The sequence below is a fragment of the Haliaeetus albicilla genome, chromosome 14 (assembly GCF_947461875.1).
Source record: "Haliaeetus albicilla chromosome 14, bHalAlb1.1, whole genome shotgun sequence".
Lineage (NCBI taxonomy): Eukaryota > Metazoa > Chordata > Aves > Accipitriformes > Accipitridae > Haliaeetus > Haliaeetus albicilla.
The window spans coordinates 16,304,827-16,332,803 of record NC_091496.1 but is presented as its reverse complement, the minus strand read 5'-3'; the positions used below and the strand labels follow the sequence as shown (position 1 = coordinate 16,332,803).

General features: G+C 36.1%; 1 protein-coding gene across 2 annotated transcripts in view; it reads left to right on the top strand.

The window, feature by feature from the left end:
• The window catches only part of LRRK2 (leucine rich repeat kinase 2), a 71,320-nt gene that overhangs the window by 10,746 nt on the left and 32,597 nt on the right, over positions 1-27,977 (top strand). For both annotated transcript variants that reach the window (XM_069801853.1, XM_069801854.1), the window contains exons 5-25: positions 761-895; positions 2,561-2,695; positions 5,273-5,404; positions 8,260-8,379; positions 9,543-9,667; positions 10,225-10,304; positions 10,861-10,967; positions 12,616-12,745; positions 13,902-14,026; positions 15,672-15,805; positions 17,467-17,611; positions 17,912-18,051; positions 19,415-19,543; positions 19,629-19,799; positions 21,529-21,784; positions 22,023-22,211; positions 23,668-23,789; positions 24,581-24,650; positions 25,112-25,332; positions 25,840-26,090; positions 27,382-27,530. In XM_069801853.1, coding sequence (XP_069657954.1) covers positions 761-895; positions 2,561-2,695; positions 5,273-5,404; positions 8,260-8,379; positions 9,543-9,667; positions 10,225-10,304; positions 10,861-10,967; positions 12,616-12,745; positions 13,902-14,026; positions 15,672-15,805; positions 17,467-17,611; positions 17,912-18,051; positions 19,415-19,543; positions 19,629-19,799; positions 21,529-21,784; positions 22,023-22,211; positions 23,668-23,789; positions 24,581-24,650; positions 25,112-25,332; positions 25,840-26,090; positions 27,382-27,530 — 3,066 coding nt within the window. The remainder of the gene's footprint in view (positions 1-760; positions 896-2,560; positions 2,696-5,272; positions 5,405-8,259; positions 8,380-9,542; positions 9,668-10,224; positions 10,305-10,860; positions 10,968-12,615; positions 12,746-13,901; positions 14,027-15,671; positions 15,806-17,466; positions 17,612-17,911; positions 18,052-19,414; positions 19,544-19,628; positions 19,800-21,528; positions 21,785-22,022; positions 22,212-23,667; positions 23,790-24,580; positions 24,651-25,111; positions 25,333-25,839; positions 26,091-27,381; positions 27,531-27,977) is intronic.

Genomic DNA, 27,977 nt, shown 5'->3' with positions numbered 1-27,977 from the left:
TCTTCTCTTAAAAAAACAAAAACCAAAACAAAACAAACAAAAACCAGCCACAAAAAATCCCAGCTGCATTTGAAACACTGGAACAGGCATTATGAATTCTATTGTTATTGCTGTAAGCTTGAAAAATTGTCAGGGCTATGAATCTTTTTGTCTACATATGCTACAGAGTAATATTTTTTTGCAGAATTTTTTTAATGTTATAAAAGCAACAGTGAGATTGGCTTTTCAGTTCAGGCTGAACGAATGGCTGAGAGAGCGAGAATAGGGTTTTATGATACAGATGGACTGATTTAATGGTTCACTGTAGCTGACAGGTACATTTCAAATCCCCACTTGTTTTCCTCAGGCAGTCTAGTCCTGCCCTCTTTCTTCCATCAACCTTACTTCTTAGGGAAACCTTTCAGTTTGCTGTGACTGCAAAAAGGGTTTTTTTGGATGGGTTAATTTTCTACTAGTTTAGTGAGTTGAACTGGCTCATTGAGGGGTCAGACAAGTACCAAAGCAGTGCAAGGTGGGAGCAAGAGTGGAGAGGGGAAACTGTCTTTTTGGCAGTAATGTTTTAGAACATCTCAGTTGTATTGTAAAATACTGCCTTAAGAGATAACTTCCTCATGGGTTATACAAAAACCTGGATTTGAGCCATCATAGTAAGTGTTAAGGACAGTGTTAAAGAACTTTGAATTGTAATGGTTAAGTACAGTGCTTCAATGAAAATGTTGAGAACTAATCAGCGCAACATGTAATCTCTTCTGCTATTCAGATGTAATTGCTTTCCTGCTCTTGGAGGAAGAGGTGGATGTGTTTTCCTTGGTATTTAATGCCATGCACACCTTCCCTAAAAATGAAGAGATCCAGCAACATGGATGTAAAGCATTACACAAACTTTTTGAGAAAGGTATTTATATCTTGTAGTTTATTAAGTTAAAAAAACGTATAGGTTGGAAGGGGACCACAGATGTTTGTTTAACTGCAATAAATGAATTCTTGCATTCCAGATTCTGTTGTGTGTATTATATCCGTTCTTTGAATTAGCACAAAACAAGTTTTCCAAGCAATATCACAAATTTGCTAAATTAGAGCAATGAATATGAAATTTTAAAAAAATCGAAATGTCTCTTCACTTCTGACTCAAGAGTTAACTGAAAAGATGGGATTCAATGTTAGTAACACTGGAACAAAGACTAGTGACATTTGATTTTAACTCTTAAAAAACAGGATTGTTTATTTAAAGACTGGCAAATTTTAGTAACGTATGAACAGTTCTAAAATCAAGCAAAATGTTTGCACTTTAGAAAAATACATGATTTTGCTTTTGATCCTGACAATGCTAAAAGATGAATATGTGTCTGTATGATATTCTTTTGTTTATTCTGAGAAATGAACTTGCCATGTATTGAATTTTGGCAAAATTCTCAGGAACTGCATGTGTAATGGCCAAAAGGCCCACTGTTGTAGCAGCCTTGCTTTGCATTGAGTATCTTGCTTCAAAACAAATATTGAGAAATACTAGCACTCCTACCAAGTCCGCTGTACTCCTTTCCTTTAAAGATAGTCTCCAGCTCTTCAGCTTTGTTCTTTCTGGCACCATTTTTATTGCTTTTTCTAAGTCTTCCTCCCACACATGTGTGCCTGGAGTTATCTTCTGCGTTCCTTCCCCTCTTCCACTTTCCCTAAATACTTTTGTCCTGCTGTATTTTCTCTTCAGTCTCCACAAAGGTCTGAGCTTCTTAGACTTTCTGTGCATGTTTTTTATAAGTCCCTGATTTTTACAGATCTACAGACTGCTCTGGGTACAGACCTGCATACCTTCTTATTGATGGCAGTGCTAATGTAACAAGTTCCTAGGGTTGCCTATGGCTATCTTTTCCTGCATCTGAGCCACCTTGTCAGTTATTGTAATGTGAATGTTTGCCTAGCCTTAGCTTGAACCAGATTCAGAAAATGATTCTGCTTACGAAATTTAAAATGTGTCATTCTTTCTCAACCTGGATCAGTTCCCTTATCTGGTTCATTGCACAGCCACGCAGTTATGTCAGTACAAATGACAGGGGGCAGGGATGGAAAAACCATAAGCCGTTATTACAATGAAGGTAAGATATTATTAAAGCATGGCTGTAGTCTTTATGGAAAGAACTCCATTATCAAAAAAAGTTGAGAAGTGAAGTAAAATCATGCAGTATGCAAATTGGCATTCCATCAAATGGTTTTCACTGCCTTTCCTTCAATATATACTGTCTTGGTGAGGAATATCTGAAGTTTGTTCTGTGAAAAAGGCTAAAAGACTTCTTTTAAGATACTGATTCACCGGGAAGCATTTAAAAGTCAGAACTCAGTTACATAAAGTGCAGGCTAGAAAAAGGTCTTTATAAAGTAGCTCAGTTTTTAGTAAAAGGAGTCATAAATGTGTAAGATGATGCGTGTGGAGACTACCTTACTTCCTGTGAAAAATAGAAAATAAATATAAAGAAACTTGATAAAAACAATTATCTTCTCTCATGTTGTACCAGGATGTGAATTATTTCTTCAAAACATACTGTGTCTCTCTTGCTTTTCAATTTAGTTCCAGAAGAGCAGCTGACTGAATTTGTTGAAAGCAAAGATCATATGATCATACTGAAAGTATTTAAAGAGTTTCCTGAGAAAGAAGAGGTGATTCTTCCTGCACTTTATTCATTACATTCCTTAGCTGGTCCATGTAAGTGCATTATTGAAAGTTATTTTCAATTCCTCATCTCCCATAGTGTGCATTAGCTCACCTCAGTTTGTGGTAATCTTTCAGTAATTATAAAAAATCAGTGAGAACTGGTTGGGAGTTGCAAGAGAAATTACTTTTCTGTTTTCTTTGGGAAATACTGATTTGTAATTTTTCATGCAAAATTTTCATATTCAGCCATTCTGATAAAACTGAAATCTCTCATAACAGAAAGAGGCGTTCTTCTGCTTGGAGTGAGAGGTAACAAAGATGCTCATCATGGCTGTAGAGGTCAAAGTTCAAGACCCTGCCCTGTCTTTTTTTAATGCTTGAAAAATAAGATATATTTATTGACTAAATAAATCTTCAGTGTGTTTGGGTAGCAGGTAAGGAGCACTGTTGGCAGAGGCTGTTCCACAAGGGGAAAATCACCCATGCAAATTCAATGGCCAGGGCTGAGAAAAGGTATCTGGTACACAGACACCCCCTCTGATCATTCAGTGGTGGCTGCAGTGAGGAGCATTGGTAGCACTGTGCACATTATAGAGTCTTAACGGTGTCCTCAGGTGTTGTGCAAAAGGACTGGAAGAAAATGTCTTCATTATGTCTTGTCTTCTGATAACAGCAGTCCCTGTTGTGGGCAAAATCAGATCCTGAGAAATGTGCTTGATGTTTTGTGTCAGTTTGTTGACAGTAATTTGATCTTGTTGACACAGAGGCAACTCTTGTCAGCTTCCAGCTGGTAGTCACAATTTTGGCAAGCATAGAGCAGCATCCTGCTCTCCATGTCTTCCATGAGGTACGTAATCTTGTACTCTTGCAAACATGATTCCTCACAAAGCTTTGCTCATACATCTTGCCTGGCTCTGTGGGAACCATGCTGGCCCCATGTATGCCGTAAAACAAGAACTGGACTGGAGTGTCCCACATTTCATCAGACTCCAAGCTATTTAGTTTCTGTTTCTCAAACTTCATGCTGTTCCAGTTTGTGTTTAAAAAGTTAAGTATTCCTTGAGCCAGAAATAATTTTAGCCTAGCCCAGAAGTTACTGCCATTTTCTAAGGAAGAGGATGCCAGATTTTTAAGTACTTTTTAAAATAGTAAATACTTACACAAAGCGTAACAAGAGAAGGGCATGACAGACCTGCTCTAAAGTAGGTATTTAGCACTCTCATTTCTGATACAAAAGATTGAAAATGGTCAGAGAAACAGAGATAGTTTGCACAGGAATGTACAATGCTAGGCTACTTTTGCCAGCATTCATACTCTTGGTTTGTGACATCCCACAATACCTGCAAGAAAATGTATTCCTTCAAGGCCACCATGGAGAAAATCATTCCCTGTAATTACACACTCTAGCTTATCTGGTAGTAAAATGTTTGTCTCCCCATATGCTGAAGTTCAGATCTTTATTCCAAAGGAGTTAAATCAAGGATTTGTACCTCGCTATACCTTCTTTCAGTTACACATATGTAGACTTTATTCCAGCTCATATGTCATGAGAAATTGAAGGGTAAGAGTTTATTCCAATGCAGTACAAGAACTCTTTTAAATCTCAGTAGTTTCAACGGAATGAGAAAATGCTTTGCTGCTGACTGTCCTCCAAAGTCCATAGGGAGGTGACAGGTCACAGAATATTAGCCATCCAAATGGTAGTCATGGGCAGCCATCCAAGCTTCTCTTCTGTTTAATGGGGAGAAACAGGCACCTCAAGAGGAAATCTACCTAACCCTAAGGTATCTGTTACAGGTGGGATAAGCCACCATATGGAATGCTCAGATCTCTTCAGCAGTTGTTGTGAGAACCTAGATGACCAAGTTTTGGTGGTTAAGAATAAATGAGATCCATTCCACCTCCTTTTCTCTAGCTTGTTCTGGTAAATGGTGGCTCCCTGCAAATGTACCATTGTTTGGTTCTTGCAGGATTTAAACATGCAGTTAATTATGCTCTTTCTGTAGTAAACAAGTTTGGAATCTTCTGAATATTTTAATATGTTTATAATTGTCACCTGTGAAATGATAACTTACTGTGAAGCAATACTATTTTGTGGAACATACCTTTAAAAAGGTGTTTTCAGTTGAGAATGACATGAATAAATTGCTGTCCTCTTAAAGCATTGTGAAAGTACCTTACTTCAATATCAAATAGAATGCTTCAGAAATGCTTCCCACTCAGAGCTTGCTTTTTCAACTTACAGAGTATCATTTAATATTCAGAGATATATTAATTTTAAGATCTCCTGCTGCTTTAAAAAGACTTACTATCTTTAATAATACAGTTGTGGATATTCCTTTTATGTTGTATATAGGAGAGCCAAGCTGTTGAAAGAATGATTAAGAAAGATTATAGACCTCAGCAGAGTAATGCTAACTCCCTTGGAGTCAGTGACAGGACTCTGTGTCTTCTATGGCAATACCAAGAAAAAAAATGCCACCTTTCTGTCAAGTTGCAAGGCAAAAACTGAAACATAGGCCCAGTTTTCTAAATAAATCTATTTAAATAAAGTCTGAATTAGAATCCAATCAACATGGGTGGTTTTTTTTATTAAGAAGCAATTTTTATTTCTGTTTCTTTCTTTAGCCAGCAATGTTGAAGTGCTCATGTCTGGAAATGTTCGCTGCTACAACATTATAGTGGAAATGATGAAAAGTTTCCCCAATAGTGAAACAGTTCAGGAAGTGAGTTGCTGTTTGTTGCATAAGCTTACATTGGGTAAGTTCACAAAGTTGTTTATGGTTAGCTTACTCTGACTCTGTAAGAGTTGGAGTTAACTGACAGCAAGCATTACAGGCAACGAGAGAACTACTATTCCAGTTAATCCTCAGGGTGGTGTATAGCTCCATGTCTTCAATGATGTAAACATACTGAGGTAACACTGGCCACAGTCAATATGGTATCCTTTCATGTTAAACATTAGTAACAATGACAGAAGCTGCCATAAAAGATTAGAGCAGGGGAAAAAATGAGACAAAAGAGTGGGAGAAACACAAGATGAGAATGGGAGATCAATAGATCCCATTCTATATAAAGTTCCTATAAGAAAGCAAGAAAATTCCTTATAGATTTCTTTTTTGAAGTGGCAATGCTGAATGTGTGAGAAACAACTGGAGCTACAGAATTACCTAGGAGGTATTCTCCAACACTGTGTTTTTCCTCCTTGCAATGCATTTGCCTTCAGAGACCTATGCTGCATTCCTGCCCAGCTGTGGTGCCTGTCTTGGGACCCCCTATGCTGCAGCAGTGAAAGAACCACTGGTTCCTAGACTTCCCTTGACTTGGGCAAAAGTACTTTCGTTGTCTAGGCTTACATGGGCTAGTGTTACATCAAGAAAAATGATGGCAATGTCAAAAAGGGATTTGTTGTGCCTCTTAGCAGCTCTGTCCTCTCTCTTGCCACTTTAATAAGCCGATCTGAGCAATTCCCAAGGACCACATAATAGGAAGGTCAAATGAAAATAACTGTTTTTCCACCTGCTGCATACAAAACCACTGTGAGTAGCTGCCTGAGCAGTCCCCACTCCATGGCAGGCTCTTCTTCATCAAGGACTCAGCCAAGGTTTTTCTCATGAGTTAGGCTTCCCAATTCTTGCAGGTGGTGGCCTGAAGCTACTGCAGATGCTGGTACCAGTGCATGACTCCCCTTAATCAAGTCAGTCCCATCCTTTCATCATCTGTTTCTGCTTCTTCATGCAGATATTGTAGAAAATACAGATCAAATTTAAGTACAACGCAGAGCAACTTCCAGTTCCCCTTAAGAAAGCCAAATAAAAATTTCAAGAAAATGTGGTGGTCACTGAGGTAGTATTTGCAGGTTTTTGGCAAAAGGTGATGTTACCCTTGAATGTTTTCCTGTGCAATGTTAACTGAAGATAGGCAGGGAAACCAAGCACTTGTGGGGACACAGCAACTCTGTTGACATGCCTTGATCTTGCCCTAAGCCCAGCCAGCCTGGTTTCAGTCACACGTTTGTTGTATGTGTATGCTGACCAACAAGTAAAGGAGCCACAAGATCCATTTCTTCTTTCAGCATAACAGATGCCCTTCATCTTAATAAGGAGCCACTTCAGTAGAGTTATGGGAAGAGTTGTCCACAGCACCACACAGTTAGGTAAACAGATGTGAAATTGCTGGGTGCTCCTGGAAATAGTCTGGAATATTTCCATATAGCCAGTGCGGCTTCCAGAATTATTCGGATGGACACTGTCTTCCAACCCGTGTTAACTGGCAGTGGAATGGTAAAGTCAGCATCTACTAACTTCCAAAATCACCATCACGCATTCTTGCTAATCTAGTAATGACTACCCTAGATTTAATTGACCGATACCTGTAATAACTCATCACATAGCCTAAGATTATTAATTTTGTGAGGTAAGTAACATATTTACACGAACATACCATTTCCATTAAAGTACAGCAAGAAACAGCAGTGCTGGTATAACATGACCACACTACTACAGGGTAAGAAGAAAAATACTGTTTCCAGTTGCACTGGTAATAGGTGTTAAGGCCAGGGTTTTAGAATGATGAATCTGGAAAGGACTTGCCTTAAAGTCTGTTCTTAAGAATTCTGTTAACTTGGTCTAGTTGAACTGAACCATAAAACATTGGGAGAGGTACTTATCTTCTGGTGAAAAAAGTAGACATTGAAGGTAGTCAGCACCTATAGGACTCAGGACCAGAACTGAGGGAAAGAAATTAGGTTTGCTTGTCTTCAGTATGCAATTGTAGTTTTGATTCTCAAATATGGGAGACTTCTTAATTTTGTACCTCATCTGAAGGGTTTGAGAAACATTGATACAGATTTTAATCCGACCTGTCACATTGCTAGTGTGATTCTCATTTTTACTAATCAAGAGTTAAACAAAATTTAATATCAAAATAGAAAGCGTAGCTATCAAACTATGTTTTACAAAGTGAGCCTTGCTGTAGTATTTTATGCATGATACTTGTTTTTACAACAAACAGGCAAGTTATTTTCATGTGATTGCTTTTTGCAGAATTCCTTTTATTCAACCTATAGTATAAAATTAATATAAATACTGTATTGTAGGCTATAAAATAGCCTATAATAAAAGTTATGCTTTAAATATATTTATCACCAAAAGGTAGTTTTTTCTACTATTCCAGAATGTATGTATTCTGTATTTATAATGCTGACCTTGATCTATTTAATGAGGGCAAAAACAGAGAGCAAACCAGGGTTAAACCAATTGCTTGATAGGATAAATCAAATCATTGCAGGAATTCAAGACCAGGACTGTATTTGTTTCCTGGCAGGAAGTCTGCAAGTGATACACTGACTGTATTTTTTCTTGTTTTGATGACAATGTGCACTTCATTTTGCATTAAACCTCAGTCTTTCATAAAAAAACCACAAAGAACCTAGATCCCAGCTATTTTTTATCCTTGACGTCTTCTTTCCACAAACACTGTTGTGTCAAGCCCTCTAATAAGAAATCCATTGTTTGCTACAAAGTTTTTGCATTGTGTGCTGAGAAATTTATGTTAAATGCGTGTAAAGCCCTAGATATGTGTTTATATTAATTTAATATCTCATGTATTTTCAGGAAATTTTTTCAATATCCTTGTATTACATAAAGTTCCAGAAGTCATTGTGAAGGCTGCTAAAACATATCCTGAAAATGCAAAGTTACAAGCTGCAGCTCTCAGTTGTTTAGCTCTTCTAAGTGAGTAAATCTCTTCCTAAATACATAAATACATTATTTCATTTATCTGTCCACTGTTAATTTTTTTATAGTGGTAATTTCCTATAATGATTTTGAACTCCATTTCTTTAACATGAAAGCCTCAGGCAGGATAGCTTTGACAGAGCTAGATTTCCTACATGCTTACAGTTCGTTGTTTTACTATGACATGGTTGTGTTCACATCATATGTCCAGCATCTTCACAGTGTTCAGAGCTGGTAAGTTATGTTGACAGATCTTAACAAAGCAACCTGTTTGTTCCTAGGCAAATATGGTATAATCCCTACTTAATATAAAATCTCTAGACATAACAACACTAATTTGATGCTGTGTTTGCCATGTATGACAGTACTCATTACATTGTGGCAGCTGATAGCAACACCAAATCAATGCTTGTGCTGGAGTTCTGAAATCAATTAAAAAATTTAAACTTTTCCTTGAGTACACTCCAGGTATTATTTTGAAACAGAAGTTAGTTTAGTTAGTTGCAAAAAGCTAAGAATCTGATCCTCTTTGTCTTTGAGTAATTGTTCCATACAAAAGTCAATAGAGATGCTGTTTAAGAGTCCCCAGAATAGCAAAGATTAGAAATCAGTACATACTCCAGTAAGCCTCAGATATTATGGTCACTGTTGATACTTTTTTTTTTCCTTAAATGCTGAAAAATCACAGGTATAAAATTATTTCTTTTAAATTCTATTGCACTTTCTAGGACCAGATATTTCTCTTTTAGCAACTGCAATTTGCATTTCATTTTTTAATGGCACTGCTTCAGAATTTAGATGGCTCTGTGGTAAGTGGTTAAATTATATTTTATGTCTGTGGTATTCTGTATGTAAACACACAACAAAAAAAAAAGTATGTGCAGGTCTTTTCAGAGCCTGAGCATTCACTGGTCTGTAACTATGTCCCTAATTTACTGCACTATAATTAATTTTTTTAGTCCCTTTATAACCTTAAAGACATTTTTCAAATCTGTCATAGAGTTTATGTCAAAAGAGTTCTCACTTCCCAGAAAAGGCTAATCCTCCTGCTGATTTTTGCACATAGGCAGTGTGAGCACCTCCATGACTACAGGAAGGTTAAGATATAAGTGTTTTGTTTGCACAACAAGAATTTATTGTAAATATTTTTTTATTTCAAGCTGAAACAATATTCTTAAACCAAGACTTAGAGGAAAGAAAAGAAGAGGAGGAGGAAGAAAAATTATGCTGGTTGGAAGCATGTTACAGAGCATTAGAACTGCACCGAAGAAACACAGATGTGCTGGTGAGAATTTCTGGATGATGGGGCTGTGGAGAGACTGCATTATGCATTAACTAAAATGTTTAGCAACATCACTTTCTCCTGTATATCCTCGGGCAAACAAGGCCTTAAGGACTGGATTAGATTTAGAATAAATCTTAACCTTTCTTGGCTTTCTTATCTTTGTTCACCTCAACTGGTTTCAGTTACTCCTTTGGATCAACTGTAGGTAGTTAAGATGAGACTTGTTACCTGAAACTTTGGCCATCCAAAGATTGTTGTTTACGTAGCTCTTCTGAATACAGCAGCAAAACACAAGCCCATCAACAGAAGAATTAATCTCAGCCTAAAATAGGTATCAAAATGCAAATCAAATAATGAGATTGTGGCAAATGTTTGTAACTCAGGCCTATCCCAGCTGTAAAGAATGTGACAGTCCACATCTTGTTGTATTTCTACATAAGGCACCTTGTACCTTTGTCATAGACTGAAAAACAAACTATTTATTTTTTTTTCATATATTTTTGATATTCTAAAAGCATATTTTCATAATTCTTTGTCTCCTCTTGGTTTATATTTAGGAGGCTGCATGCTGGGCTTTGAAAAATCTGTTTCTGTATCAACGCAACCTTCATGAGAAGATTGGAGATGGAGATAATCAGTCAGTGTTAATATCTTGAACTGTATTTTTGGAAATGAAAAAAACGAAAGCCTGCTATTAGGCCATTTGGGGTGTCATGTTTCAATTATTTTTATTTTTATTTATTGTTTCCTAATATATGATGAAACGCGTGGTGATCAACAACACTTGGGAAAGTTTCTTGAAAGTGTGCTAACCTTGACTCAGGCAAAATTGCTAGTGTTTTAATAAAAGGTCAGAACACAGTCTAATACAGCTAATTTTTATAGTTCAAAAGGAATTTCTTCTTCAGTTGCAACAAGGATAGAGAGGACTAAAGAATTTAAGAGCAGGGAAAATAGAGAAGATTAACGATATCTCGTATGTAAGAAGTATGGAAAAGCAGTGCTCATTTTCCCACAAATCAGATGAAAGGGGATAGTTGGGGGGGAGGGTGCTGCCCTATATTAGAAGCCAAGTACAATCATCTGAAGATTTAATTATGTTGCTTAATACCTTTTTCGGAGACTGAACTACAGATATGAAGTAACTGCTGTAATGTGGTCAATGTGCAGTGATTTGTTTCTCTCTGTGAAAGGTTCCCAATAGACAGAGCAGTGATGCTGTCCATGCTGATGCACTCATCTTCAAAAGAAGTGTTTCAGGCAGCTGCTAGTACCTTGGCAATTTTGTCACAACAAAATGGTAAGGGAATTTAATTATCTTTACTTTCTAATTCAGCAGAAAGTTATTACCATAACATTAAATAATATTTAGTGTGCTGTTGTATGAATACAATATTCCCTGTGACTAGAATATTATGCAGTTGTGTTTAGTAGGAAGTTTATTCCTTGCTTTGAAAAAGCTATTGTTGGCTAGTATCAAAGAGAGTATGTGGAAGTAAAGAGCTCTTTGCCAGTTTATGTGTTGCAATTGCTATTTTTTGGAGCAGGAGACATGAAAAGAGTGCATTCTTTTTGTATGCTTGTTTATCACATGTTTGAATTTCATCAAGACCAGCATTTGTTGAAAATCACGTGAGTAAGGATTACACCCCAACAAATACCATTTTCTTGCTTAACACAGAGTATTTGAGCAGTCCTGTTGACTTCAGTGAATCAAATCACTTATAGAAAGTTAAGCATGTGCATAACAGTTTTCAAGATTGCTTTAGTCCTGATTGTGTCCCTAACATGGTTTCCCAAGTTCGATTTGCAGACCCCCTCAAAATTTTCCAGTGGAGATGTGGACCCCTGGGTAGAGTATTTAAGCCTGCTGACAGTTGGCCTGCTTTTGTAAGATACATTTCCTAGAACCCTTCGAAATAGTGGTTTGTAGGCTGCACATTGAAAACCACTGGCTAGATAGGAAGATAAAGGCTAGCAGTTAATTATCATTCTCTAGGTGAGAAAGCATTGTTTTATCACTAGGTTACTGAGCCATCCAAGTACATAAATCCTAACAATGAAAATATTTTATAGTTATTTATGAGATAAATATGTATCTATATCAAGAAATAGATCTCATAAATGTATGCACACCATTATATATTATACCAGGTATTTTCATAACATGTTACTGACAAGTGGGCCTCTGATTCTATTTGGAAATCTAAAGCAAATTTTTATTTTGTCTTTTTTGTCTTCTTTTTTTCCCCCTAAATGAATGTGCTTACGCCAGAAATGATAGACATCAAGAAGCTTAGTAAAACCCTCTGGCACAATGCTTGAATATTGCTTGAATTAACCATTTGAAATGGATGTACTGAACTGGGAATGACAAGAATTGGTGGTAGTTACCATGATAATGTAGAATATTTTTATAGTGTTCTGAGCTGTATTGGTTACATTATAGCTACAACATGTGCTTAGGTGCTTGAATTTTAAAAAAATGAATTAACAAAGTAAATAGAATTAATAAATATAATATAATTTTTGAAGCCTTATTTTGGAAGTTAAAAGGTTTTTTGAAAGTTTTAAATTCTAGCTTTTCTACATGATCACAGAATGCAATTAAAAGGAAAAATTGTTTAAGAATAAACATTTCTGAAAATGGAAGTAAAGCTGTACGTTCTCCTTCCCTTAAGGTAACTTAATATAAGTAAAAATAGCAGATGTATTTAAACATATTAGGCATTCAAGAATTATAATGCTTTTGATTAAGCTATGCAAACAGAAGTCAGCTTCAGCTGAAATTGTTTCCCATGCTAATTTATACTTTTATGATGTGTGTGTTTGGTGAGGAAAAAAATTGTAAAAGGTGGGAAAAAAAGTTAGCAGTTCCGTTGGTTTTGAAACCTATACATAAAGAGAGATAGATTTACTTATGGGATGCTTACTATTTTGTGTTGTAGTAAATATTAGGAAGACACTTTTGGCTAAAGGAATACATATGAATGTTTTGGATATAATGAGGAAACATCCACATTCTCCTGAAGTGGCTGAAAGTGCCTGCAGAATTCTGAATCGTGTTTTCGAAGGAAGGTAATATTCTTAGAAATACGTGGCCACTTCCAAAGTGAAGGTTTCTGAGATTCAGTGCTGTAAGTGATTATATTTAAATTATTGACTGTTTCACTCATATTAAAATTGACCACAGGCTAACAGCCCCATTCAAGACATTGAATTTTTTAAGCCCTGTAGTCAAATGCCCAGGTGGATATGTGTAGGGAGCTGCATGTTCTTCCCTTCGTGGTTCTTGAGCAGTGAGGTTTGAATAGACTATTGCTAGATGGTTTCCCCTCCTGTTAGCCACACTGAATTCCTTTGAGAACTAAGAAATTTCCCACAATATTAACTCTGGTTATTAAAATAACGTTGTGTTAATATTACTTTTGTGTTGGCTTTTGCAAATGCTCTAGAACATGACTGGAAAATCAAACTTGTGACGCATAAGTAGTGGTATACTGGGTGGGAAGAACGTGATTCCAAGTTTTTCCAGCCTTCCCTGAAAGCTTTGTATATGCTAAGCTGTCTGTGAAGAAATGACAGACTCAAGATATAGTCACAGAATTTCTTATGAATAATTTCATTTTATAAAGAAGAAAATCTCAAAACTTCCATAAATGTTCACAGGAATAAGAAGTATTATAAAATGAAAGAATAAAATAACCTTAAAAGTGAATTAGTGGCCTTTGGCTACTGCCATTTCTAGGAATGCTAATGACATTGAGATTTATTTTTTTTCTTCAAGATTAGAACCTAACCTGACTGATATTTTTCTGTTTATTCTACAAATATCTGACAATTCATCAGTATTTTATGACAGTTGTGGAGCACTAAATTAAGGAAGATGTTTCTTTTCACGTATCTGGATTGGTATCAAAGTGGAATATATGAATCCACCACTCATCCTGAGTGAAATACTATATTCTCTGTGTGTCACTGTTCTGGACTGGATCGCAAATTACCTCTCAGTAGTCTAGAATGGAATTAGTTACATAGGCTGGATTCATGGAATGGCACAAAAATAATGTATTTGCTATGATGAAGAAAAGTACCATAGTTTAACTTATATTTTGTAGCTCACACAAGATTTACAGTGTTCTAAAGAGTTATCACACAGTGTGATTAAGGAAGCAAATACATGTAAAATTTAGAAATGCATTCTTTTTATTTATTTTGTAAACAATATTTTCAGTTTCCCTCATCTGGATATAATGACAGTAGCTGTATCAGAAGTTGTAAAAGCCATGAGGAAACATGAAAAATCACTCTCTCTACAACTGGAAGCACTTCGAGTCCTTTTACACTTTATGATGCCCGGTAAGTCATCCAAAAATATAATTGGTGTGGCATCATACAGCAAAACAGAGAACAGAATTAGATACCTGGGTTTTAGTCTTTCTTATCTAATGAGACAGCCTTTAATGGGACTTCAAAAGATTTACTGGAGTTCTGTACATAGCAGAGAGCAGCTGTAACTCTTCAAGAACATACAAGATGGAGGAAAACTTTTGAGGTATTGAAGGTAACAGGCCAAAATTATCATTGCTGACTTCCCCTTGATTTCATCAGTGAAGAGTTAGCTACATTACTTCTAAGGAATCAAGGGAATGAGTGTGGAGCTATCACTGTGATTGTGTATTTTCGTCATAGATACCCTTTAAGTGAGAGCAAATGGTGATACTGACATCAACATTGCTGCACCCCAAAATGCAATTGTTTTAATAGTATCTCTTGGAAGGAACATAAAAATTGGACCTCTGACACCAAAAAATAAAGACAGTGATTTAAAGATATGAAATATACTATTATATACTACTTTCTACAGAAAAGGAGAGGCCAAACTGACTAGCTTAGAAATTCCTTTCAAAAAAAAACTCGTTAAAGGCAATCTACTGTGGGAAAAATATGTTCTTTGTTAGTTCTATACCTTTAATAGAATTTGGGGAAAGTTTGAACTCTTCTTTCGTGTTTACTGCTGTATATCCTGTTTCTTTCCTCTGATATTAAGTGTGAGAGTGCAGACATGGGCTACTGTTTTTTTTTTTCCAGAGCAACTTTTTGCAAGTATCTCTCAGCAGTTTTAGTTGAACATTTACAAAACCAGTAACTCTGAAACTAGTAACTTGGCTAATATGCAGACTGATTGCAGGTTTTCAGTTTCCTTCTGTTTCTAGAATTATAATCCTAATACTTTCCTTTCTTTTCAATAAACAGCAGGATTAACTCTCGACATACGTATTCTAACATGTAGGCAAGGCACTTTTTTGCCAGTATCATGAAAGGGAGGCCCTTCTAAAGTATAGTCAAACAAAGAGAGCGCCAACTCAATGTTGGAACTTGCAGGTTAAATAGGGAATAAAAAGTAATTCATAGGGAAAATAGTAATCGGAACAAATACGAATGCTGAAGTGCCTTTTAAAGGATTTCTGGGTACTTTCTGTAGTGCCACTTGACTACAAGAAGGGTAAATCTGAAAGACCTTTCTCAGTTCCTTTATTTGTACTCACCTTCCACTTAATGTCATCTGTGCGTAAAATTTGGCCTATTATGTGCTGCCAAGTGAGAAAGGGCAACTAGTTTATAGCTTCTCTATAGTGTCTCCTTTCCAGAAGGAAGAGGCATTCTGAAGTAGGTATCAGGAACACTGAGAAACCCAGTAACTCAAAAAAGTAATATATTGCAATGTTTTTTGGCATGATTTTGTGTTTTCACAGTAAGCAGTGAGCAAACACATGCTGAAATCGTCATTTCAAACACAATGTACTTGTACCACAATGTAAATCTGGAGGGACTCCAGTCTCTGTAACTACAGCATTCTGAAAATGTCATAAGATCTGAGATACGCTCTCTGAGTCACCTGTGTGTTCAATTTGATTGTTATATTGGGTTAATAATATTGGGTTAATACTGGGGAGAATATTAAATCTGCTCTTCTGAGGAAGGCTGTTTTCCATTGTTCCAGATATGAAGAATGAACACCAGAATGGTTCTTCCAGAGATGTGGGAGATGCTGCCTTTGTACTTACAGTAAAAGTCATTAAAAGCCAGTGTCTGTTGGAAGGAACTCATTCATTGGTGCTTAATGCTTTGAACCGGGTATAGTTAAAGCTTTATCCTAATGGATTTTGTAACTATTTTACACTTGCAATGGTGAATCATTTGTAAGTTTTAGTTCCGCATTGATTTTCCTATTGATTTGATAGAATTAATCTTAACTCTTGAGTTTCATTTATCGTTTGGGGTTTCTTCTTACTTTCTTTTCTGGAGTGTATTAGATGATTCTTTATACAATATCTCTAAAGGATACTTATAAAAATAAGACTAATCTTTTTTCAAGCATACAGGTTATTTGCGATTTTTTAATGGACAAGCTTATACATGAAAAGTGTCCTCATACCTACACCCCAACTACACATAGAACTGAGTGGTTCTTTCATATGGCTTTCATGGATACATATTTGTTTACTTTCAACAGAACAGTGTTTCTCAGTTGTCTCCATTCTTTTCACTGTTCAATTCTATAACTTTTTCCAGCCACTGGAAAACAGAATGATCACAGTGCCTTGAAGGGGAAGCTGGAAAGGGAAAGGCTGAAGCAGACCCAGTCTAAACAAAGGAAACACTGGGCACTTTGCACAGCAAATGAAACTTAAATCCTAGTGATAGGAAATGTTTAACTTCATGGTCTTCAGAAGAATCCCACCTCTACAAGGTTTCCAAGGTTCACATGACCACAATCAAATTGTAGCAATTCACAGTTTTTCAGAAATCTTTCAACAATTTTAGGCTTGCCAAACACCTTCAGTCAAGGAAATTTATGCCTCTTGGCAAAAGAGTGCTAGAGTATCTAAAGGACATTTCTTGACCTGAGGATATAAGAGTTAACAAGGGAGGCAAAATAATTTTTACTTCAAAATGTATTACAGTCTCCAGTGCTTTGTGACCATCCTGACTGCTCTTTGTGACCCATCTGGTTTGTGTTTTGGGGTACTACAATATCAACCAGAACAGCTAGAAATTAACATTTTAATGAAAAACTAGAGAAGGAATAAGAAGGAACACGGGCATGACTCCACTGAAATAATTTTGCAGATTTGCAAGTCACTGTGACAGCTATGCACACTTTCAGATCTAGGCCTCATCTAGGTTTCCTCCATCTAAAAGTGGGAGAAAATTGGGGAAAATAATCACAAATAACCTATTGAATTGCTATACAACTAAACCCAAAACTTTTAAAATCTTGACGGGGTGTTGTAATAGATATGTTGCTTCATATCTTTTTCTTTTCGTGTTTTTTTTCAATTGCCACCATGTTTATCACTTGTGCCAGTTCTGAAAGAACCCCATTTTTGTTCCTTTTTAACCACAAAGGAAGTACTTTTTCTCACTCTCCTTATCCTAGCAAAATGGTGTGAACTTGTAAATGATTGTACTGAAACTTTGAGGAAAAAAAGTCCCACTTTCCATTAGAAAACCAGCTAGGGAATATTTTCAGAATCAAAGGTAAAAATCTGGGGATTTAAACTTATCACTGATTTAACTTAAACTGATTTAAATCAGCTTAAACTGATGGTTGAAATAGAAACCTTTTTGAAATTGTGATTATTGTTATTTATTGTCACATCAGCTGTAATTTCACATACTTTAAGAACAACAGTCGCTTGTTCTTAAAGAACAACTTTAAGAACAAGCAACTTTTCTGTTGCCATTGTAAGCAGAACAAACTTGATCTGATTTTATGTTCATGTCTTCATTAGTTTATTGGAAATCCTAGCATTCAGAAGTGTGGATTAAAACTACTTGCTTCTGTAGCTGAGTGCACTGGTGCACTAGAAATTTTAACCCAGCAAGGAGCTACTGACACTGTGCTTCACACCCTACAGATGTATCCAGATGAACAAGGTAGGGAAGGTGTTCTGTTAGTAGAATGTGAATGACGTAGTAGGAGGGGCTGATTAACCATAGAAGCTGTAACCTATCTATTACACTCTTTAGTACTGGATGTGATGTAGGTTACATGGCAAGAAAAGGCTGCAGTACTGCATAGTCCTCAGGTTCATCCACTTTGTAGTTATGCCTGGCCCTGTAATAGCTTATGCAAATAACTTTCTGGAAATTAGTAATATAACACTATGTAGGTCATGGGTTTATTCCACTCAGAATGTCTGAATAATCAACATTATTAATCTTTTTTTCTTCTAGACATACAGTGTTTGGGTTTGAGTCTTCTACACTCTTTGATTACAAGAAAAAGTTTGTGTATTGCAACTATGCATGTCCTATCAACAGTTCTGGTTTCTGCTCTGCGACGATTTAAAGAGGTCACTGAAATCCAGATGCATGTATGTGTTATTTCTGTGTACAAAGATAAAAGTGAAAGGCATAACCTTAGAAAATTATTTTAATGTAGCTGTATTTGAAGTATAATTACTTGTTTTATTTACTTCATTTTGATTTTATTGCAATTACTAGATTAGTATAAGCCTTTATAATTAAACCAATATGTTTGCCATAGAGATGGTTTTCTTTCAGGCATATATTCAATCCAGAATATGTAAGTGTAGGTTTAGGTGTTTATCTAAGATTTCTGAGATCTGCAAACTAGAACAAATTTCTTAGTCATGGTCCATCATTCAGTCAGTCTACAACCATTTAATGAAGTAACCTTTATTATAGTATTGATTGCCCTTCTTTTAAAAGTAATAGAAAATAATTTAGTTCCCAGCCCTGTCATCAGCAATAAGCTTAGCATAGGAATGCTGTATTTAAGAAGGATATTACTGGAATACTGTGTCAGACTTTGGATCTTCTTCTGAATATGGAAGGAGAGTTCTTCTCTGTCTGCAAACACACGTTCAGTCCTCCTTGTGTGAAAGTTCCATTTCCTCTGCTTCAGAAGAAGCTTTCCTTGTTTGTTGCCAGTTTCATTTTTCTAGCGTAATGGAGCTTGCCTGTGAGATCAGCTTCCTGTGAGAGTTTCTGTAATTCTGTTTTGGATCAATATGAAAATACCACAAGCACAGCCTCCCTTCTTTACTGCTGTTTTTCCCCCAACAATTCCAAATTTAGCTTAGCAACCAATGTAGAGAGAAATCAAAATAATGTGGTGGAATAAGGAAGTTGCCTGAAGTGATTTAGTCTCAATTAGGCTTGGACAGAGTCCGTAATTTAGCCACTTCACCCTTCTAGGTGAACTTTACTTGCAGAATCATGGAATAATTTTGTATTTGTTTTTAGTTTTTCGGTACACTTGTTAAGTTTTTCATTTAGCCTATGTATTTTTTTCAAATTCAAGGATTACAGAGCAACACATTGGGACAGGGGCTGCACCTTCATCTCATATCCTTAGAAGGAGATTGTTTCGTCTGTACATTTTCAGGAAATCACGAGTACATTTGTCAGTGCCAGGCAGGATGTTGTCAGATATTATGGTGCATAATTTGGCTTTTCAAAGTGTCAGTTAATATCTGTTTAAGTGGGCCAGCTAAACAAGCATGAAACTACAGCTATATAAACACAAAGACATCAGGTGTTTCTGCCTTCTCTCCTGGTCTTCTCCAATTTGTGAATTATTGCATGTTTAAAAGCAAGAAGAAAAATTAAAGCACATATCTTTTGGTTGAAATTTGATTTTGTTGCACAACCTGTTTTTAAATGACACTTTTTAACACTGTACTTATTTCAGTCTTCTCATTGTGTTCCTAGGGATTTCATACAATCTTGTCAATTCTTGGTTTATCACCTTGTTTTGCAAAGCTGCTGGTACATGAATCATTTGACACAGTCATTTTTCACCAGATGTCTATGTGTTTCACTGACCAGCGAGATCGACAGGTATCTTCTGCCTTTTGACAGCTCCACAGCTGAAGATTTTGGTGCTTTTTTTGTTCTAACTTTGATTGTTTCTCTTCCCATTCAGTTCCAAAGCCTGTGTTGTAAATGTTTTGCTAAAATAGCTGAAAATGATGATATAAAAAATATGATGCTGGAAAAAGCATGTATTGAGTACAATAGTATTATGGCTGAATGTTTACTTCTACTGGGAGCTGACATTAATAAGAAGACAAAGACAAACTCTTTGATCTATCAGGTAATATATGGAAATATATATATAGTTTTATTGCTTTGAAATTTGTGCTTTCTCTTTTCATGGAAACATATATTTGGCAGAACACAGCAGCAATACCCAGTGCAATCTAACTGTGACCCGAGTGGTGTTAACCAGTGCTACTTATGGTGACTTCAGGCTCAGTCTGATGTTCATTGAAACACCCTTCAGTTTACTGAAGCTCATAGGGTCACTGTCAGCTAGAATGTACCCATGCTGCCAGTTCAGTCCTGATGCAAGTTCACTTTAAAGTCCATGCTTTCTGATTGTTTACCCTGTTCACATGCAAACCTGGGTTCAATCAAGTACTGACTTAGCCTTAGCTTTGGAGAATTTTTGAGAAAGAAGACTAAAGCTCAAGCTTTGCAAACTCCCAGTCATTTTTTCAGAACTAATCAGGCACAGATGGCATCAAGCCCATTAGAGCCCAATCCATGAACTGATACTCCAAATTCAGCTCTTTCCAAGCTCTGTGAGGCCGAAATACAGATGGACCAGCAGGCACCACTATGCATGGATAGGTTTCAGTGTGTGTAGTCCTACTCTGTTCTAGACCTGCAGAGAAGACTTTGCCCAAAATGCCTGCCCTGGAACGGTGGGGTTTTTTTACTTTGTGTTGTAATTAAAGATGGATATACTCATCAGTTTTTGTGCTGATTTAACTGTTCTGGTTAGAGTTCTGACTTTTTATCAACACAGCTAGAGTAATATAACATCTTGGAATGCCTGCAGTCACACTAGCTGCAAGGAGCTTTATCCAGACAGTGGCCACATCCAGAGCATCAACTATTTGAAATACGTTGGTGTCTTAAATAAGGCCATAGACAAACATCCCATCTGGATTCAGCAATGCCAACAGAGAGGCCGTTCCCACCTGCTTGTAAGACCTCCTTGCTAAATGTGACTGCCTTTAAAATTTTTTTTGAGAAATGCTGTGTATGAGCACTTCTTGATTTTGCTTCAGTGTCAAATTTTTAAACAGTCTGAGATAACCCTACCAGTACTGCGTGAAATTAATTAGGAAGTGTTCACTCCTGCTGGCAGAGCTGGCTGGGTGATAAAGCATAGCTGGGTTTGAAACCAACCATCCATCCATGGAGTCTTAGGTAGGCAAATCACTGTTAGTGAACCACAGTGGAAATATTGAAGTAACTGGAAGTATTTCTAAAAAATATTTGTAATATTCACAATCAACACTGCTCTGTGTAGCAATGCAGGCTGAGAGATTGGAAGGAGTAAAGCTGACTGAAGTCAGTGGACCTGAGCTCCCTGGCACTGGGCAAGGCTTGACGAGTCTCACCATTGTTGCTTGTTCACCTGATATCCAGATGACATGGCAAAATAACCCCTAAGTGTCTTTTTTTCCACTGAACAGATAAATAAATGGAGTTGGCATAGACCACATGCAATAACCAAACTACATAAATTACCATTCATTTTTGCCTGGATATTTTGTGTGCTTATGGCAGAAATTACAATTACAGAACTCAAGCATTTGTTATATTTTGGGCAAAGACTTCAGGAAAATGGGAGCTGGTACTCAGATGCCTTAGGCATCCATATGCTCTGAGGGGTAGGGAATTGTGTAGTTCAGAAAGAGACATGATCCTAAAAATACAATGACTCTGAAATTGAGACAAGTCTCTTAATGCAGTCTGAGCTGTTGTTTGAGTGTCTCACATAAGTTTTTGTAATTGCTTTTCTCTATTAGGTGTGTGAGAAAGGAAATAATCCTAAATTGGTGGAATTGCTATTAGCCAACGGTGCTAGAGAGCAGGATGTTCGAAGTGCTTTAGCCATCAGTATAAAGAGAGGAGATAGCCAAATCATCAGCTTGCTCTTAAAGAGGCTTAGCCTTGATGTCGCCAACAGCAGTATATGTCTTGGAGGATTTGGTATTGGGAGACTAGAACCTTCCTGGCTCATTCCTTTGTTCCCAGATAAACTTACTCCATTACGAAAACAAAGTGAGTATATATAGAATTTGCTATACAAAATGTGTTAATATCTCTTGATGGTACTATATAAGTGTTTTAAAGTGTTTTAGATTAAGACCTTCAGTTGAGGATCTCTTCATAGCATTCAGCTGGTTATAGAAAGACTGCCAAACCTTGAAAATAGATCAAGTTATTTCTGTTAATTTTTTTTAAAGCTATTTGGATTTCTTGGAGAATATGCTATCTTTTCGGTTTCTTATACATACAGATGCAGGTTCTGCACTGGCAAGAATGGTGCTTAAATTCCAGATGAAGAATATTTCAGAGGATAGATCAAGAGCCTCCTCTGATCTAAACTTCTCTGAAGACAGCGTGGATAAAAACTATGATTGGAATTTCATTTCTGACCCACTAGTGGACAGTGTTTTTCCTTTCAGTGATGATATTGATAGTGAAGGTAATTGTTTTTCTTTTCTTTTTTTCTTTTTATAATCCCAATCTAGTGTACCAGGGCTAGACCATAGCCATAAATCAGTTGTTTATTTGTATTTGAGATAAAACAATTCCCACAAAAAAAAATAGTTTTATCTAAAATTTTGTTTGTGGTAACATTGGAAAGTAGTTTATGATGGGCAAGTATGTGCTTTATTTACAAAATTAGGACCTTTATCCACTTAAAATTAGTTCTTCATGCATTCAGTTTCTTGTAGAGAGAAAGAGTGGGATTCATCCAACCAATTTTAGATACTGACTGTTTTTATGTCTGTTTATGAGCTATTCTCACATGCTGCCTTAATAGTGTATAGCAAAAAGCAAGTCCTTCAAGAGCACGATTTGTCTCATCGTGAAGTCAGGTGTACTGTGATCTAGAAATCCCTATTCCCTGGGTTGTCTGTAAATAAAGTGCGCACAACTAAGTCTGGTATAGAGGACTATAGTGTTAACAAATAAAGTAGGTGAAACAAGCTCTATCCCAAAGACATCTAATTGATCAGAATATGTAAATTGACAAGTCTATGTTCAGTCCAACATCATTCTTGGTAGCCATGTCAGGAAATCTGAATGCCTTTAACTTATAAAAAACCAGCATTTCTGTCGATAACTTAATACTAAGAGTAAGTGGCCTTGATTTTCAACATACCTTTTGTTTGTTCAAATGTCACTGTTGTTTTAGAACTGTTGGATACTCAAAATCATCACAGATGAAGAATTTGAATTCTGGAATCAGAGAATCCTAAATAATTTTTTTGTTCTGTTTTGTTCTTTTCCTTTACATCATTCAACACCATTTTTCATTTCCGTAGGACTGTAGCACAGGCGTATAATACTGATGGGTACTATTTGTTGTCCCACATAGAAAAGTTATTAAGTCATATGTAAATTATGGTAAAAAAATACAGGTTTTGCTAACAGGAGTGATTTTAGGAGTTTTAAAAGTAGCTTTGAGAAGAGGAACACTAAATTGGTCCAGATAATCCTAAATCACCAAAGCCAGAGTGTAATTTGATGTTTCATTCTCAATAAATGTGAGACTGCAAGTTTATCTATTAAAATACAACCTTTTTCTATTTGAAAAAGTTATTTACACTGCAGTAGCACAAAGATGTGTTAAGAAACATGTATAGTTAATGCCAACCTGCTGGAAATTTTAAATGACAAATCATCAATGTAACAAGCTGCAGGTCGTATTTGGAGCATGTTAGGTTAGTATGGCCCATGTACTTTAAAACATGTTGACAACATTCTTGGCCTATTTCACACACAGTTAACAGGTGAGATCCTGCCAATATTGATGCTTTTGAAATGTATCTCCCCTTTGTATGTCAGCATCTATATTACAGGGGCATTCTGAGCCTCATCTTTAAATACATTTTCTTACCTATTTGTCCTCCTGTGTTACTGTTTTGTACTAGGAAGTGAAGGTTCACTTTTTACAAAAAAGAAGTCCAATTCCATTGCAGTTGCTGACTTATATTGTAGGGAAATGGCATTTCAAAGAGGTTCTCCTACTTTGCCGCGACATTCCTATTCTGTGGTAAGTCAGATCCTTATTCATTGCAGGCTTCTTATAAGTCCATCTGTGTTGCCTACAGCAAAATTGTTAATAATCAAGTGTTAGGAAAGGTCATGTAACCATATAGGCTTTTGTCTCGCTGTTGCCATTTAATATTTCCTTCTATTGCTGTGCAATTACTGCGCTCCAGATCACTGCACAGATGAGAGTTTATTTCAGCAAAAACTTACAATCAATAAAAAGTACACGTTCTTGTGAATTACTCAAATTTCCGGTCTGATGTTCAAATGCAGATACAGAAACTGTGGGCCTATTCACAAAGACTTAACTACCACTTAGTGAAGCTAATCTTCAGAGTGCTACTGCAATCATTGAAGAGAGACTGATTCCATAAGAAGACATGAGAGGACAAATTGGTGGAATCAAAGTCAGGTTCCTTTGAAAGAAGCTTGTCTCTTTCCATTGACTGTAAAGGGAAACTGGAGAGACTGGCTTCCCTAGAGAAAGCTATTTTTTGTAGTATCCTGTCCCATCCTATCACCCCACCCTAGTGAAAGTCATTTTAGGTTGCCAAAAAATGCACTGCTTCCATGGCACTTTAAATCCACTGTTCTTTCATATTGCGTGGATCAGTAAGTTTTATGAAGATGTGACCTATTGTTATTTTTAGTTGAAATGTACAGTTTCTTTGTGTTCCCCCGGAAGTTCTGATAAAAAGAAACCACAATAAAAAGAAATTATCTGAATTCAGATCATTTCAGATATCTGCATATGTCCATAAATGTTTTTTGTTCGCTTCTGGGATTTTCCAGGGACCTGGCTCAGATTATGAACCACTAATGAAACAAAGAAGAAAATTCTTGCCTTCAGATGAATCCCCCAGTAAGTAAACTACAATTTAACATATATAACAGATTTTTCATCCTTAATGCTTTCACAAGCATAGCATGCAAAGATTTTAGTCAGATTATACATTAGTTTACAAAGAGGAGGATAAATTTTGGAAATACTACAGTGGAGTACAAATAACGCATATACAGGGAATTAATTTTTTTCCTGGGCTTCACAAATATTTTATGTAGAATTAAACAGGCAATGAAATTTCATGAGCGCCCTTATTAGCTTTCAAAAGCTACTTCTGTTGTGCAGTGCATAAGTGTCCATCTCTTCCCTACGGTCTTATAAATTTGTCTCTTAATAGAAGTCTTCATGGATTTGGTTCTTAACCAATATCCAAACATTCACTGTCTTCTGCATCTTTACATCCCAAGTTGATTGATCTTAATTTTAATTATGTGATAAATTAAATCATGCTGGTTTTCCCATGTTTTTTGTTTTAATAGAAGGCATCTCAAAATTTTCACCACATATAAGACCATCAGACAGTCTTTCTTCATTGATCTCAGAGAAAGAATATATTAAATCACTAGATCTTTCATCAAATGAGCTGGAGAACATTGATGCCATCAGCCAGAATAGCTGCTTAACTAGTCATCTGGAACATCTTGAGAAACTGGAGCTCCACCAAAATGCTCTTACAAACATTCCAGAACAACTGTGTGAAGTAATTCTGCATAATTTTATGTAATACAAGTTGAGATTAAATAAATTGTTTGTCTCTAACAATGTACCCATAACAATACTACTCATGAATATGGGTGTATATTTTTGCATGCTTCATACGTTCACTCAATTTTCATTCAGTGGATTTACATTCAGCTAGAAATAAAAGTATTTTCATGGAACTGTTTCAAGTCATTTACTGCAGAGAACTGCTTTAGGACATGTTATATTGAGTAACATAATAATGTAAATGAAACCGAGAACTGCGGGCAATTCTTATCTGTTAAATTTTATGACACTGAGCTAATTAATTTTGAAAATGCTTTCTATTTTATTCTGTAATAGAAATATTATGGGTTACATTGGTATGATTGCTACTTCCTGCTATTTTTCCTAGTGAGAGAAATATAAGTAAATTAATAAATTGTATAAAATATAACTCAATTTAAAACCTATAAATTCATATTTTCATTTAACTTTTTAAAAACAAATTATCCTTTTCTTTCAGAACTTGAAGTGCTTGACTTACTTGGATTTGCACAGTAACCGATTCACTTCTTTTCCAACTTACTTACTGAAAATGAACTGTATCGCAAATCTTGATATCTCTCGAAATGACATTGGACCTTCCTTTGCTTTGGATCCATACCTCAGATGTCCAACTCTAAAGCAACTTAATCTCTCATACAATCAGTTGGTGTGCACTCCTGAATTTCTTACAAATGTTGCTGAAAATCTGGAACAGCTATTGCTAGAAGGGTGAGTAGCATTAGTGAATGGACTGTAGCATAACAAACATAACAGAAAGTAGTATATTTGTCATCCAGAATGATGACTGTTATAGCATGGAAAGGATTGTTTAGACAGCAGTGGAACACTGACATTATCTTCCAAATGTGTAACTTACTACAATTTTCAGTGTTGTGTTAAAAAGTACATGAGAATATCTTTGGGCCTTGATAGAATCTAACAGCATTGCAGTTTCAGTAACATACTAAAAATGTTGTAGTTCAGCATTTTTCTACTGCCATACTATTCATCCACAGGACTGTCTGTGTTGTCTAACATACTCAACTAGGTTTTCTGTATACAGAATACAGTTTCCAATGTATTTCATATTCACCAAAGGTTTTATGGAAGTATGAGTGACGGAAGTGCATTTATTGGTATGGATATGTTTTAAATGACAGAAGCAGAGAAAATACGTATTTTTTTGTTTACCAGCACTTTTTATCATATTTGTTAGTGAGTGAGATAATTCATACCTATACGGATTTCTTAAGAATGCTATTATTGATAGCTCTGTAAACTGCAGATACTGTCTCATTCATCTCCCATAATTTATTCTAAATAAGATGGTGACATTTTTTACACAGAAGTTCACACAGAAGAAAGATAGCAACATATGTAACTAAAGCAAGCAGTATTAAACATGGATCAAATCTACACAAGCAATATTTTAAATTCAAAATCCTGTAGCATTTCTTCATTAGCTTTGTTTTGAACTTTATTAGCAATATTACCCTTGCAAAACAGTGCTGCATGGTTTGTTTATCTCTGGATTTTCAGGGTCTTTGTATCTTTCTCTTTCTGGTGTTCTTCTTCCCAGAATACATTGTCTGTAACAATATAAACTCATCCTGAATTGTATCCCCTATATGGGATTCCATTCTTTTTTTAGATTGATAGTCATTCTGTGAATATAATCCTCCAAACACATATCTTTACTAAACAGGACTACTCACAAATGCAACAGTCCTCTTTGTGTGAGATTGAGCTGCAGGACGTAATCAGGAAATGACACCTTGTAGTACATTCTGACATTTGCTCTCCAAATTAATTAAAACAATCTTAATGTCAGTCATGTTATTGCATGTTGCCACATGTACCAGTGTTTCTGCTGACTGGTCAGTCTCTATATAGATAAAAATCTTATTTTTGGTTTACCAGTGTAAGGATAGCATTGCCAGATCAATACTCTTTACTTTCACTGTTTAGCTAATAGTTTCTGAATAAAAAAAGTATATTTTTTTTCTTTTTGTTATCATAGAAACAAAATTTCATGCTTATGTTCACCTATATGCTTGAAAGAACTGAAAATTTTAAACATTAGTAAGAACAATATTTCATCCCTTGCTGAGAATGTCTTCATGGGCTGTACAAAACTGGAGCAGTTCAATGCCAGGATGAATGCTCTTGGTAAGTATCTGTGGAAATAGGATCCACTTTCTAGAAACCATTCCAAGTCACAAAATTCCTCAGCCACCAGCATTTGGAGTCTTGGGAGAACAGAAAAGGAGAATACCACATTTGCTTGTCCTTGTTTATACAGTTCCCTAAACATCAGCTTTTGATCAGTGTTGGAAAGCCATATACTTCCAGTGGGGCTTGATGGACATTTGATCTGACTTGGAGTAACTCATCTTGTTTTTACATTTGTAGTGGATGCTGTAAAAATGGTTGAGTGTACTCAAGATCGTACATATTGTTGGGGAAGGTTCAGAGGAAAGGCAGAGGAAATTGTTCAAAGTTAGCTTGCAAATCTAGTACTAATACAGCTTTAATACTGTACTGGAATACATACAATACAAGCATCCTGGCTTGTATCAGAAATAGCGTGGGCAGCAGGACTAGAGAAATGTTTGT